The following is a 15744-nucleotide window of genomic DNA, read 5'->3' as shown; positions in this document are numbered from 1 at the left end:
GCAAGGTAAGTTGTTTATCTATGTTGCTGTAAACATTTAAGAAAAAGAAAATCACGACATTTCTGGAACCAACACAATATTCTATGCTATATTTTCACTCTTTCATACCAAAGTCAGATCATCACGCTTAATGAGCAATTCTACAGTAAAACACAAGGCGACTGAAGGTGACAACTAAGTTCTAATCACATAGTAGCAGCATGTCTAAGGTTGCACATTCCCTTGCAAAAAGCACACACACTTCTACCACGAGACATGAAGTTTCAATATTCTTAAAAAAGCAGCCAGTCTTGAGAAAAACTGAAGTGCCATAAGAAATTGTAATTGACAGAAAATACTGTTTTAACAGTGAACTTTGCTCAAGAGGCAGCAGCTCCGTTTTGCAGCAGCTGATGGTTTTTTCGGAGTTGTATTTTTAAATGTGATGCACTGCACAGAAACAGTCCAACTCAGAGTTAGCACAATCGCTTGCGTGATCAAAGATGGATCATTATCTGAGAGCACCGGATACTATTTTCCTATTTAGCCATCAATGAAAGTGGGGATACTTTCTGTTCAGCACTGTGAAAGATTCTACTGCCATTATCAGTGAGCAGAGGATGAGTAAGAACTAAATCAGGATCAAAACTTACTGGATACTGTAAAGAAAGATTTTCCAGATAAAAGTAAAATAACTAATCACCAACCCCTGACTATGAGCCAAACATGGGACTACCTAGCTATTTGTAGTTCTGTCACCAGCAATAATTAATTTTTCTTTTTTGCTCAATTTCTTCATTCACTGAAGGACTAGAGTATGTAGAATCTATTACAGGTTGTAGTTCTGGCATAAATTATTTTCTCTGAGAGCCAATCCCCATCAAGCAGATGCGGAACATTCAGACCAACTGAAACAAATGGCAAAGATTATGGAATGATTTCTGTACTACAGAAATGAAAAAGTTCTGAAGTCCAAGGAAACAGGAAAACAACAACAAAAAAACCCAAGCCCTTCAGCCTGTTCTGATCAAACAGTCTGACAGTCTCCAGCAATATGTTTTCATAACTGAAATTTTGCCCTAAACTTGAAGACTGATACCTTTTCTCTCTGTTCTCAAAGTGTAACTTCATGTGCATTCTCCACTCATCTCTCTAATTACGCATGCACCACAGAATAAACAATGTGACCCTGCTGGGCATTATCTACTAATTTTCAAAATTGTTAAAAACAGTAAACAATATGATCACTTCTGTCACATGCTATCCATTTACATGCTCCAGAATATTTAGCCTGGAAAGGAAAATGTTAGAAAAGGATCCAGTTTAGGTGCATTACCAAAAATACAGACAAAACCATTATCAGTTCTTAAAAGTCAAGAAACAGCACCAACTCATACCAAGGGCATGCCACAAGAATTCCATTTTGTTACAGTCAACTGAGGATAGACTAAAACCAATTTTACACATACCTGAGAGAGTAACTTCAGGCAAGCTTCGCTTCAGAGATTTCCACAGCAACACACAACACTGATTTTTCTTGTTAACTATTAGTTTCCCTTTGTCAACAATTCTCAATCAGAATTCAAAGAGTACTTAGCAACATTTAAAAAGTAAAGTATATATGCTACATAATGTTATGCGTACACAGAAAATGCATATTTATTACCTTCTATTTTAAGAACACTGCATTCAGGGAGCTTGATTTTCTTGTATTAAACACATTCAGGGCATCACACAAGCTCAGCTATTCCCTTCATTTACCAAAGAGTTTTCAATCGGGCACCACAGACAATGCTGGGAAACATTCAATAAACCAAAACATTAGAATGGCAAACAAAACCATCTATTAGCATCACAGCTCTCCTTTAACAGCACGAACTACCACACCAGAACTAGTTGATTTGCCAAACCTAGATGCAAACCACAATGTAATCACTCAGCAGAGCAACAAAGAATAGCAGAGAAGGAAATTCAGGACTATATTTTCTTCCCTCATAAAGATCAGGAGAGAAAAAAAAAAAAAAAAAATCAATTCACCAGTAAAACAGCAATTCTTTTCAGATTTAAACACCTTGCCTGGTTACAACATTGTTAACACAAGGCATTTGCTTCAAAGCCTGAGAGGACAAAAGAAGTTTTCATCAGCAAACCTGATGCTGTGGCAGAAGTGAGACACCATCAACTGTGAAGAATTTGTACTGCTTTTAATAGTGTGGACTGCTATTTGTTTATCTTTTTTAGCAAGCTAAACACATTTATTAAAGGAATAGAAGGGTATAACTTTTGGGTTTTGTTGCTTCTTTTAATGATGTTTCTCTATGTGACGGTAGACTTAGGAATGGAAATACCCACTGATAGGGATCAGTGTTGGCTAAAAGACATAGTAAGAAAAAACTGAATTTTCTAGGCTGCCCTCCAGAGAACCCTGTAGTACCTGTTTTTCAAGTTGAGCGTTAAAGAAATGTTTTTCATACATTACTACCTTGAGTATTTCAGAGCCATCCAATAGAATTTATACTCATGTAGTAATGAAAACTGGATATAATTGAGAAACTAGGATCCAAAAAAATAACGGTCATTCCTCCTCTCCAGGAAGAATGAGAATGGTACTGCTCCTAAAGGCCAGCAAAACCTGGGACCTTTAATGGAGCTGCCTATGAGAAGAAGAGCAAGTGACAAACCTAGAAGACAGGACACATTCCAGAATATGAGCACAGCACCTCTTCCAAGTAAGGACGGTTCTGAGCACTGTCAACATGTGAACACAGACCACATTTAAAACGTCAAACAAAAACCATGCTCCGTGGTCCACCAAGAACACCGAGTTTATAGTGAAATTTATTGTTCTGCTTCCTAATACAATAAGCTACAAGGTACATACAGTATAAAACGAGAACGGCCACAAAGCAAAGGTGATAAACATTCTGTAACGGTACAGTGGAGGTAACATCAGTCTAATCCTTCCACTTTATCCCACAAACAGCAGCTAAAACTACTGGCCCTCCCCCTCCCTCCCCTCCAAAAATATTAAAAAGTAAACTGTCTCTCTCACTTAGGAGCAGTGGGATTTGTTGGTTTTTTTTTTTTTTTTTTTGAGGGCATCGGTTATCTGCCAATATTTCAAGAAAATTGCTGAAACTAAAGTAACAAAGAAAAACTGTGAAAGTGGGAGTGACATAACCCATGCAAGATGCTCATGACACCTTGGTTCACTTCTCCTCCGAGCAAACGGCCTGTAAAGAAAGGAAAAGTTTGTTACACCAAGTAAAACAGCAATTAACATGGTCAGCGTTAAGATATAATAAGCAAAATCTGAACTAGACAGGACTAGGCACACAGCTACTCTTTTAATGAAAACATAATCTTCCTGCTAATAAGGTTTGGAGATTGATAGCTGACAATCCTCCTCCTTTTATTTTTAGATGCTGTACAGGAGGGTGCATATTGACATGGGCACAGCTGACACCTAATATACAAGGCTCCAAATCAAATAATCTTGTCTGGGAGAACTCTAACAATGATATGACTCAACTCTTAAAAAAACCTAAAAAATATCAAGGCTATAAACATTCAGGAAGACTGAATACTTACCTTAAAGGTACAAAATTCCATTTAACCACTTTTTCATATATACTTGGTGCGGTTGAGGGCTCTTTCAGCAAGATGACCACTTTCATCTGTTATCTTCTCCCAATCTGTTTGTCCAACAACAAAACCAATGGCCCTTTTCCTGTCTGCATCTTTTTTTTCTTCTAGATCTGCCCACCGCACCTATGGAGAACATACTATCAGTAGGAAAATCTCTGAAGAAATCCTGAGGCAAGTCTAGGCTTTCCACTGCAGATAATAGTACAAGAATTCTAATTTGTACTCGTTTTCATTCAAACAGGTAAGTATTACTTTGTTTTCTGATGGGTAAAGATGGAAACTACAGCAATTACTTTTAACTGAATATCCCAGGTGTTCCACAGAGTAGAAGAAAGCTATGGATAATTAGCCTTTTCCATTTCAATGCTATAATTCTGAGAGTTGATGTGTAATTACTACAATTATTTCTCTGTTCAAAGCAATGCTTTCTGCAGGAAGAATTATCAAAGATTAATTAAGTATCTTCATTTTCTGTATAACCTGTCTTTCAACTGCACAATGGAAACATCTAGAAGACAACTATGAAACTACAGAAAGACAGTGTTAAAGAGCAACTCGGCAATGAATGAGTGAACGAGGGAGTTTTCTTCTCTATCTTCTCCGATACATTTCTATTTAAATCTTTTCACTATTTCTTTACACTAAATAACTTCTTCGTGCATTTGTAATCTCCCATCTTTACAGCTGCAGCCATCTCCTCTGTGGCTCGTCATGGTCATGCAGATCACTTGCACTCATCCTATTCAAACATATAGTCACTCCCTCACCCATAAACCCAGACACCCCTGGGAGGGAGTGCACAGTAAGGGGGGAGTGAGGGAGGTGATGATGAAGAGCTACAGTCCAGAAACTCAGCTGGAACACGCCATTGCAGGACAAGAAATAAAAGTAAGTGAAGGAGCTCTACCTTACCATGCTAACTGATTAGACCATTCAGGATGATTTGTAACTTGGGGACAAGGCTTAATACCCTTCTGCCAGCACCTCCCTATTCCACGTTCTGCCTGGATTTCCCCAGACACTCCTGCTGATAAGCAATGCTTGCTTTCTTCCACCATCACTGTTCAGAACAGAACTACATATAAAGTGATTGAAGCCAACTTCTTATACACCATCTCCCAAGCTTTATGCAAGGTATATGCAGGAGGTAACATCTACAAGACTCAATTGATATAAAACCTACATAGCCGATACTTCTTTTTGAACAAACAACAGCGTACTGTTTTCTCTGCCTACTTATTAAAGAACCTAACAAAAAAGTAGCTTAATAAAATAATCATCTTTGTCTTGGAATCCGCACTGTATATCACACTAGCTCATCTCAAAACATACAGCATAAGAAAAGGACTCTGCAGGTTGCTCTGAAACAAAGTGCGTCATCTCCCCCAGCAAGAAACGGGACATGATTCCATTCTCAATCTCAAAACCCATGCCATGTATAGTTAATCTTTATTATCTACAATCTATAATTAATCTGTTTACCTCTGGAAGACCCTACTCTTGAGAATATTCTCTTACAGAATCTAATGGAACAGCAAATTGAAAAGTGAGTCAGTGAAATTGTCATATTCATAGACACAGAATGACTTGATACAAACTCTTTATCGCAGAGACCATTACATGATCATATACGGACAGTCATTGGAAAATTTATTACCCTTTTCTTTCCAGGTTCAGAAGCACGTGTGTCATAGTCATCTGGAAGCTGTAGATAATCTTCCATTCTGCTGGCAATTGCTTCCCAGTCACGTTTCCTTTTAGTGCCAGTCCGCAAACCATCCAGCTTGTCTGAGAACAAACACAGAGCCTCAGAGTTAAAGGAGAATTTTTTTCTATTATTCACACAAACAAGACGAGAGTGGAAAAATTTTCAAAAGAATGAGCAGCAGAAGTTGTACATCCAGTTTGTCTTGACAGGTGGAATGATGAGAGTTGAAATAAACTAGAGAAGACTCAACAGCATTTTCAAGTTTTATTGATCTTTCACATTAACTGTGTGGCAATAACACTCCATCTTTTTATTTGTATGAGGGAGAAAAGTTTGCTCTTCTGGATGTTCACACTATATGGAGTCTGTCCTTACAGGTACAATACAGCCACCAATAGCTAGGAACCACAGATCCACCTTTCTGTATTTGAACACAATACTAAAGCTGTAGCATTTTTCCCAAATTTGAGGTTTAATACTGTGTCAAACATGGCATACATGCAGGATCAGGAAACAAGTGATGATCGTATAATTTAATGCAAAGACAAGTTTTTGAGATACTGTTTCTGCTAGACAAAAAGCTCCTTGGAAACCCTGATTCCCCCTCCCCCCTTTCTTTTTCTCTCCCCACAAGGAAAACATACTCAAAAAATGCTCCAGGACTGCAAAAAAAAAATATATCTCAGAATCTTTTTGTTTCGAGGTGTAAGAGGACAGTCATGAATATTTTGAGCAGTACATTTGTCCAACAGTCATTGTTTTCTTCTTTTTCTTATTGAACCGATAAGGCATGAGGAGAAACAATTCCATTGCTCGGTTCTAAAATTTTGTAAGTCTATGGACACTTACTTTCAGTGAAAAAACACCACCTTCCTGAAATTATGTAGCAAAACTGCTTTTGGAAAGGAGATGAAGTATTCATTGTAAGATTACGAACAACAAAGCATGAAAATGAAAAACGGCTTTACAAGTCAAAGGAAATCCTAGTACTTCTGTGGATGTTTGCTACCATTTGACAAGCCAACGATTCAAGGATATGCAGAAGGAATACTAAGATTGGCAGATTATATTCTGTAAACCATTTCCAGTGATGTCAGTAATGTTGTTTCAGAAGTCACTGATGGAATTAAATTCACCCACAAAAGGCCTCAGAAATAAACCGAATACAAGGCAGCATATTTTTTTGGATAGCAGAAGATGATGTTCAAAGGTATGTATTTAAAGAAGTTCAGTTCAGAGATGAGGTTTTTTACTTAATATGGGAGAGAAAAGAGCAACAACGAAGATAATGTGAGGCAATGGAGATGTAAACATGCTAGTATAATTTAAATGCCATAAACTAATGAAGTAATTTCTCCCTCATACAACTCTAAAATTTTTAAAGACTCTACCCTTTGCCGCATTTCCCTGGAACAGATACAGGATTTCTTCTACGAAAACATTTTAATCCCCCTCTGCCTTTTAAAAAAGCCAACATTTAAGAAAACAGTGCAGAATATTTGTATCTGTTACATGGTATCTTATTACATGATTCAGTTAAGGTTCTTCTTTTTCTCTAAGTTAAATCTGCCAAATTTGAAGCTCCATCTCCAAAGAAAGACAGCACTCCTTCTAGAAGACAAAAGTCATTTATACAATATTCCGCTGTTACTCCAGCACATAATGTACTGCACTATTCCTCAGTATTACTCTCAGATCCATCAGCGTAGATCATTTGTAGAACAAGGGTTTCCAGAAAAACAAACAAACAAAAGGACATTGAAAAAGGAGAGTAACAAATGCATTGAGGAGCATTTAGGAACATGAAGAACTGAAAATCCAGGAGCTCTCTGTTGGCAATCTGCGCATGGACATTCCTGTTGGAAGGCAACACGCTACGATGCAAGCCCATCTCATTACCCGTGCGGAAGGAAGAGTTGTCTCCCACTCCCTGCTGCAGAGAGACCAACTGAACACATCACCAAGAAACGTGTAACTCAAACCTCAACAGAGGAGTTCAGGAGGCCCTGCAGAGTATGAGGTTCCCCTATGTCCCTTTTTGTTACTGCTACACAGAATTTATTTTAAAACGTCATCTCCTTCCATGTGTTAAGCTGGATTGCCTTTCAGAGGGATCTGCTTCCATCCATACTCTCATGGTTCAAGGTACACGTGCCGTGCAGTAGACACTACAGAAATGTCCAGAGCCTACCACAAAGCATTACTTCAGAATATTCTTTGCTGAAAATAAGACAAGGTATCATTTTGTAACAATGGTGCTCATGAATATTTATGGTAGATGATTATTTAGTGTTGAACTACCAAACATCATTTTACCATTGCAATTTTAAAAACAACGAAGCAGCATTTCTGAAAAAACGCAAACTCACCTTTAGAATTTTAATGATAAAGCATCTGAAAGTAACTGACTTAATTACCTCCTTCAAAACCTAAATGAATCAATCAGCTAAATTTGTGCCCTTCTTATACAAAAGCCACAAGGTTTTATGTAAAATGTTATTTGTATTCTAGAGCAAATTTTACAATGGTATCAAAACTTCGGTGTCGTGGTTTGAGCCAGAGCTCACATCTCCTCTCCTGGAAGTCTGTAGAACTTGCTACTAAGCCGCACTTTGAAACTGAGTATTGTGCTGAACACTTTGAATACAGTCGAATTTTAAAAATGTGAGTCCACTTTTGTAAATTTAAATACAAGAACCTGTGCGCAGTATGCACCGAGACAGACCAATGATTAGACTTTAGAACAAAAATGTGGCTGTGCACTCACAACACATAAGGAAATGATAAACCACACACATACTCTGAGGAATGCATCACCCCTGCCAAAGCAAATCTCAACTAAAGCAAGAGCTCTGGGGCGCACGGTACCGTGATTGTCACAAGTCAGCGTTGCAGCTAAAGGACTCAAGCTTTTCAGACCTTCTCTGAGGCTTATTACCAAAAAAGAAAGAAAACAAATAGGCAGAACAAGACTTACAGTGTTGGTTTTGGATTCTGCACTTAATACCACTTCTGCAAATGTGTGCCCTCTGGGACTTAACGCAATAAACCTAATGGGCAGGCCAGCTCCCAGGAAATAACTCAACTTTGGAACAACAAATGCATACCACAGTTTAATGCCTTTCATGAACTAATTTTAATTGGTCATCTACAACAAAGTCTTATTGCGAATTAAATATAATAACTCTTACTCACAGACTGCAAGTGCTTATAATGCATACCTTGAGCTAGAAGTTGTCTGCCCTTACAGAGCAGTTTTCCAAAGAAACAGCATTCATTACATAGGAATGCCTGGCTTTTTTAAAATGTGTGCTCTGTCAAAATTTACTTTTCATCTATAGTTCTATATATTTATAAAAATGAATCTAGAAGGTAGTTATAAAGTAAAATCTTGAATACGGATTTAATAGGAAGACCTTCTCAGCACCTGTATCTGTGTCTTGCAGCATGCTAACATCCAGTTTGTTAATGGAATTTGATCGTTAAAGGATTATTGCAACAGCCTTGCAAGTAACTTTGGCATAAAATTGATTCTGCTGCTCGCTCCCCATTTTACATTTAAGTGGAGACATTTTATATTAAGGAGTTTTCATACGGAAAGAAACACAACATAGTTCTTTGTTTCTACTTGTTAGCAGTATTTGAGCATGAGAGAGAGAGATTCTGAAAGCTATCTATACATTTCTGCTGCAGTCAGTCTCCACGTTGCTACAAACTACACATAAAACTTAAATATTTTTAGAACACACTTTGGACTCCTGTGATATTTGTAAAACGCAAGGGATGACTTAAGGTTCACCATACGCAGCACAACACATCTATTCCTACTACTCAGTATTTAAAGAAGTCTATATTATTTGGAATACAGCACAATGTATCAGAGCATTCTTCAGCAATGCAGTTTTCCAGTACTATTGTTTCATACATAATTGGAGAAAAAAAAATCATTATAAACTTAAGAAATAATCCTAAGATATTACAACAATCAATTCTTATAACAAAAATGCAGAGCAATCCTGAATTAATTCTGTCAAACTGCCTAGCTGTTTGATATGCCAGAATCATTGAGTACAAGGCTCCTCCAGTTGTGCTGCAGGTGCCACAACGTCAATATATTCCACAAATATTTAAATGACTTAAAAGAGAGCACAGCAGCAGAAGAGGTGGTGTTGACTAAGCAGTTAATAGCAGAAGATGAAAAGCTGGTTTATGTAAGCCAGAACTTCTAATGCTATTTCTATGGTACAATTGTGATTTTGGTTATTAGAAAGTAATGACACACAGGGCCGTTCCACACATGCAGAAGCAGAACCTCAAAATGTTACGACATGCTGCATCCAATTCAGAGATTTGTTACTTCTCACAGACGTGACAGAAAACAGCAGCTTTATGCACATTGCATTGATAAAATCTTCACTTAGAACCATTACTATTCAGTAAAAAACAAACCAAACCTGATCATAATGACCAGAAACCCGTTTCCATGTGTACGCCTTCCACCATAGCCGTGGTGCATGCATTTCAGCCTGGATGTTGCTTTTGACTTTGACGAAATCCTAATATTAACACTTATGTCTAACACAATCAGCAGCACTAATTAGAACAAGTGCAGCAAAAATGGTGCCCTTGTGCTCCTGGAAAGTTCATTTTCCATCCTACTTTGAAGAATTCTAGTACTCTCCAGAACTGAAGAGCATAATGAACTTTTAACTTTTCAATACCTAAGTTGTTGAAAAGGTACACCGAGGCCTAATCATTCAGAACCAACTTCAAAGCATGGCACTACTTTGTCCTGACACACGTCAATTTTGGAGAGTGAGAAACATCTTCACCACAGTTAGCTACTAGGCATGCCTCCAAGAAAGTGAGAAGTCACTGATGACGTTTAGGCTTGAAAAAAAGGTATGCAGTATGAACAAGAATGCAGTGCAATGTAAGTTGACTCTTTGTTTTTCATAATACAGAAGAGGTGAATAGAGAACAGAAATACTGATTTCGTTTAAATTTTAAGACAAAGTACTTTCCTTGAACAGATGGAAGAACAATTAATGGGTATATAAAACAGCAATGGTTAGAAAGCCATAACGCCCTTGCTTCTGTCAGAAGACAAATTCCTTTTCTGTATAGATGCTTTTGCAGTTTCAGACACGTGTATGAGATCAATACATTTATTTGTCTTTGGTAAGGAAGCACAGTAAAAATGAAAATTCAGGTTTTGAAAACATCATCAGATACCAACTTCAAGAAACAGGAAAAAATAAATACCCACCTAGCTTTGCCTCAGAAGTGTCCATCTCCCATTTGCTTTTCGGAATGTAACCCTAAATCATACACAGAGAGAAGCTCGGAGGATTAGAGAGAGACACACATGCATATCACTTTTGAACTGGAAACAGCATTACAATGGGAGCTTAAGGTATTTCTTTTTGTAAGGCACAATTCTTGTTACCAGATGAAGGAAACAAATTATTCAGGATTTCAGAACTTCTGCATCCGCTTCCCATTCAGTGATTTTGGCAGCCCTTGCAAATCGTTACAAGAGTGCTGCCCTCTGCAAACACAGAACTCCAGAATGAGGCTAACAGACAGGACTGGCGTTGCATGCACAATTACTATATTATAGTATCCCAGGTGGCAAAGTTATTGCAACACAACTTATCAGGCATAAAGAATATTCAAAGCTTTACAAATACAAATGAAAAAGTTCCTGTAGTCATAAGCTTTTAAGAATATATTCCCAGATTTACTACACACAAGTCACTTAATCCGTTTGAAGGAACATACTAAATTCTTGTATAAGTGGTTAGTCCACAACTAAACAAAATTATTTTTTCAGTTTAAATGGGAGCATCTGCTGAATCACTAAGATTTAAGCATTGTTTTTCATTTTAAACTAACCCTCTTAGTTAAATGATTCTTTTAAAACACTTTTTCCCTACAAATAATGTCATCCTACATTTTACACGTAATGATCTTTAGCCAGTTTATTCATTGTAAATGAACATAATGATACTAAATTTAACCAAAAGGCATTTATTTTAGATATCTTCTTGTTATCTTTTCATTTTATATTCTCAGACAAGTAAATCCTTACTAAGCAACCCCTTATAACTCATTTCAAGTGTTCAGATTTGGTATAAAACTACTTATGTTTCTCTGCAATCATATGAAAAGCTCAACATAGTGAAATGGAACCACTGTGAGAATTTCATTATTTTAAGAATGATTTTTAATAGAGAGGGAAAAGAACTACTCTAGAAGATTTCAACAAGAAAACAAACAATCCACAGACCAGTTTTATTACACTAACTTTTTTCCTGCTCTATTTGTAGGTTGCCTCCACTGTGGTAAATATATACGTGTATTTGTTAATGCTAAAGGTTACTAAATCAGTGTACTATTCCAGAGAGCTGCACTGCTTTTGATTATGTTCAGCATTGCTCTTCCAAAATCCTTGAAAGACCTTTTTTCTATCAAGCATATATCAAGTGACTTGAGATTATCAAATCTGTCTTATTGTTTTTAATCATCTGTAATTAATAAAAACTAAAACAGTTTGTGCTGCAATATTTCCTTGTAACAAATAAATGAAGTTCATGCATATATGTATATTTATACTTTTAAACCAAGTTGCACATAAAAATTTGCTCAAAAAGTTTACACCACAGCTAGAAGCCTGTGTTGAACAAAGTGATGTGTGATACGCTGGTGAGAACACTAAGTTAAATGCATCAGTAGTTCATACCATCAAGCACAGAAAAGAAAGAATTGTCTAAATGCTACAAGCAACCCTATAGGAGTTGATAATAGCAATAAAAGAGTGACTTTGATGGTGTGAAATGACCTATTGTGTGCTGAATCTGTACAGTATCCCGGTTCTCAGATAGGATAAGAAAAGATTCAGACTTCATCCTTTGGTACAAGACAGTTGGATATTCCAAGGACACCTGCCAGATGGCAGGAGCTTCAGACCTCTCTTTTTCCACAGGATTTAATGCGGCAAAATGAAGAACCCTTACCAACTGCTCTCAAGAAAGCAACAGATACCAAATACAGTGTAATGTTTCACCTTTCTGTCTGACATACCTCTGTCTTGAGATTAGCCATGTGACTGAATAGCAGAGATTACATACAGCAGATAATTCTTTGCTATTTTTCATCTCTTGTGAATCTGAATAGAAAACATCCTTCTATGTAGATTACTTTTAGTTATTAATAGTTTACATTGTTTTCGTCACCAAGCTTTCTCCTTGTCTCATAAAGAAAAGGTCCTATTGTTATATGTGCTGTAAATCAGGACACTCCCCAGAGCCCATTAACACACACAGACGACACACACACATTTATGCACAGATGTCTCAAAAGGTAAAGACAACTTTCTCTTCTAGATATAGCTCATTTCCAAGAAATGAGACTAGCAGCCATATTCTTGTAAACATGGATGCATCTTTGAAACGTTCTAACCACACTTTATGAAGTCTCGTACTCTGTGCCAAGGAATAATTTAGTAAAGAGAATAAATGAGTCATGTTGCAAAAAAACAGATGTTTATTAAAAACCACTCTTCCTAAACTTTTTTATTATTCTGTATTTCAACTGCTTTCTAAACTGCCACTGCTGAGGAATAGTAAGTTTCCATCAAGAAAAAAGACTCTGAGACGTCATCTCAGATATTTTTGGTTACTTCCTGTTTATTGGAGTTTAACTGCTTGGTTGTGGGAACTAAGGTTTGACACATTCAACTCATCAAGCACTGACCAGCTGCAGCTCCAACACATACCAAGAAGTTATGTTAGGAAGACTTCTGTAGCCTTTTAAATACATACCTAAAACCACCAGCCCTCAGGGCAATTCTCTAACCTTCATTTATCCAAGAGACCTAACCCCTCATCTTGGAAATTCCTACTGACAAAGTGAGTGAGCCCTGGCAGAGAAAGCATTCTTTTTCATAACTGTTGTCATATACTGTGCCAGTTGAGAAGAATTCCTTATACATGTGAAAGGAAATAAGCTAAATTGATCTTTGCCCATTCTTCCCATCCCTCTACTTAGTATAATTCTTGGATAATCTGGAAGACAGTGCTATAGTGTAGTGCAATTTATAAATGTCTGTAAGAGGCATGTTGCCATGCTCCACTGATAATGCTGTTTGTGGCATATACTCACAGATTCTTAAAAAAAACCAGTTAGAAATAATATGACATTAAAGTTCTCCTAGAAATGTTTAAGGAACAAACGACTAGAAATGTGAGTATTAAGATTGCATGGCTAAGAATGGCAATGGGTTGGCATTTATAAGACTGAGATTGCCCCTCAGATACATTAACAAACATTTTGTTAAAGATGGCTGATGTGTCTCCTACCAGTTCACTTTCTTCCTCCTCTGCTGTATCCTTCTTGACTTCTTCTTTCTGGTCTTCAATATTTGCATCAAAATCCTCCATCTCCACCTGTTCCAAAGCACAAGCATGGACTTACAAAGCAATATTTGACTTATAATTATTATAATTTTAGTAGTAGGTAGTAAGTAGAAGATTCCAAGTTCAAATAGAGAGGAAAGAAAGGATTCATCTTGGAAAGTATGATGATGCAATATATATGAATACTGGCTCCATCTTGTCTTCTCTCAGAAGCAGGTTTCCTTCTAGCTATGGCGTGACAAACTGCAGGAACGTAGCAATTGTTTGCTCTCTTCCCTCACACGCATTCTTTGCGCTACCAGTATCTGTAACAGAAAGATACTACTCTTCCTTCCTGCACAATCCCATTTCAAAACTTGCAATCTCAGAAAAAGGTCTTCAACTTGCCATTTATGCATCACTGGAATGGTGATCTCCGCATAGAACATCAAGCATTTACCTTTATATATTCAGATACCACAGTGAAGAATAATAACCACAGATATTAACATAATAAAGAAAATGGATGCTTTAAGACATGCATCTAACCCTGCCCATCTAATGGAATACTTTCTGGGGTCCATGACTCTAGTGGGGATTCACGTGTATACCGTGGAATACCTAAAACTCTCAAAGTATGCACAGTTTTTCATACCATTAGTAAAACCTTGATGCACACAGAGCAAATCCCAAATCTGCTCTTCTCTGAGCCTACTTGAGAGCTGAGTCTTTTGCTGTCCTCTTAAAGATTACTATTTTCCCGATACAAAGAATTTGGAGATTCAGAAATAACCCATTGACCTCATGACAAACTGCAAAGAGTAAACTCTCTTCCTACTTCAGCAGTTCACCAGTTTCTATGGCCATGGCAAGAGCTGTTCTGACAGCAATGTGCAGCTGTGGTACATTCACAATGACCGCATGATTAACATACTAGTTTATTGCCAGAGCTCCTGAAACATCTGCTAAAGAAGAATGCAACAATACAGAAGGCTGACACACCAAAGATGCATGTCATGGCAAACTGCAAATGGAATAAAAAGGTAGTATACTTCTACAGCAAGTGTAATCGTCTGCTACATGTTATTTATTTTTTTCTTAATTTTCTGCTTCAAGTCTGTATTTCTCAAAGCAGAGATTGAGAAGTTAAAATTTGTTTATTTACTTATTTAATCAAACTACTTCCTCAAATTATTGTCCAATTAATCCAGTAACCTGAAAAAGTGCTGAGTTTCATCTAAGAGCGCAATGATCCTATTTAATTGGTACTCAACAGTTGCTAAACAGCAAAACATCTTCAACTCTTCCTCAAAGATGCCCAAGTCTGGGCTCCAAAAAGGTAATAAAAAGTAACATGTACTTTCATGCTTGGGTAGTTGATAAGAATAATGGAATACACTTGACTGACTCAGCGATTCTCACTTTCTACAGTGCCAAGTATACCTGCCCTGTTGTGATCGTACCCTTCTCGGCTTTGTATTTTCAGTATAGTCACGTCTATATAATTTGTAATTTTAGCAAGCACAGAGATTCTCACCTCTTCGATAGCAGCATCCTGCAATAGTGAACGAATGTCCAGGCGCATCATGTGACGTGGTGCTGCCTCCCAGTGATCAGACATCTAACAAAAAACAAACAAAAATGAAGCATCTAAAAACGTAACAGATTCAATGAAAAATGTGGTTTCTGATTATGAACAAGATGTATCTGTACTTAAGGAAAGTAATTTCAATCAATCCTATGAAATAACTACCAACTCTTCTTAGAGGAAAAGTGTAAGCATTATGTAGTCTAAAAGAGGTCAATAGTTTTCCAAGAACAGCAGGCCTGAAAGCACAATGAAACTTATCATTAATCCTATGACTCCAGATGTATACAGTTACCCTGCTGATGTCCTTTAGCTTGCGTCCATGAATATTCCTCTTGGAACATGTCTGGTTATCTGCACTCATTTCAGCTAAGTACACCTAGAAAGAGAAAGACAATATTAAATATTGTAGATCAATTTTT

At 37.1% G+C, this 15744-nt stretch overlaps 1 protein-coding gene across 1 annotated transcript in view; it reads right to left on the bottom strand.

The window, feature by feature from the left end:
* Window positions 1-2799: 2799 nt before the first annotated feature.
* Window positions 2800-15744, bottom strand: part of YLPM1 (YLP motif containing 1) — a 38953-nt gene continuing 26008 nt past the window's right edge. Inside the window, exons 15-21 of the mRNA XM_074148446.1 lie at window positions 15618-15701; window positions 15272-15355; window positions 13699-13785; window positions 10605-10656; window positions 5285-5415; window positions 3571-3750; window positions 2800-3212 (exon numbers count right to left, since the gene is read on the bottom strand). Of these exons, the coding sequence (XP_074004547.1) occupies window positions 3604-3750; window positions 5285-5415; window positions 10605-10656; window positions 13699-13785; window positions 15272-15355; window positions 15618-15701 (585 nt within the window). The 3' untranslated portion in view covers window positions 2800-3212; window positions 3571-3603. The remainder of the gene's footprint in view (window positions 3213-3570; window positions 3751-5284; window positions 5416-10604; window positions 10657-13698; window positions 13786-15271; window positions 15356-15617; window positions 15702-15744) is intronic.

The sequence above is a fragment of the Numenius arquata genome, chromosome 6 (genome assembly GCF_964106895.1).
Source record: "Numenius arquata chromosome 6, bNumArq3.hap1.1, whole genome shotgun sequence".
Taxonomy (NCBI): domain Eukaryota; kingdom Metazoa; phylum Chordata; class Aves; order Charadriiformes; family Scolopacidae; genus Numenius; species Numenius arquata.
The sequence above is the reverse complement of the archived record's forward strand: the minus strand, read 5'-3'. Positions and strand labels throughout refer to the sequence as shown.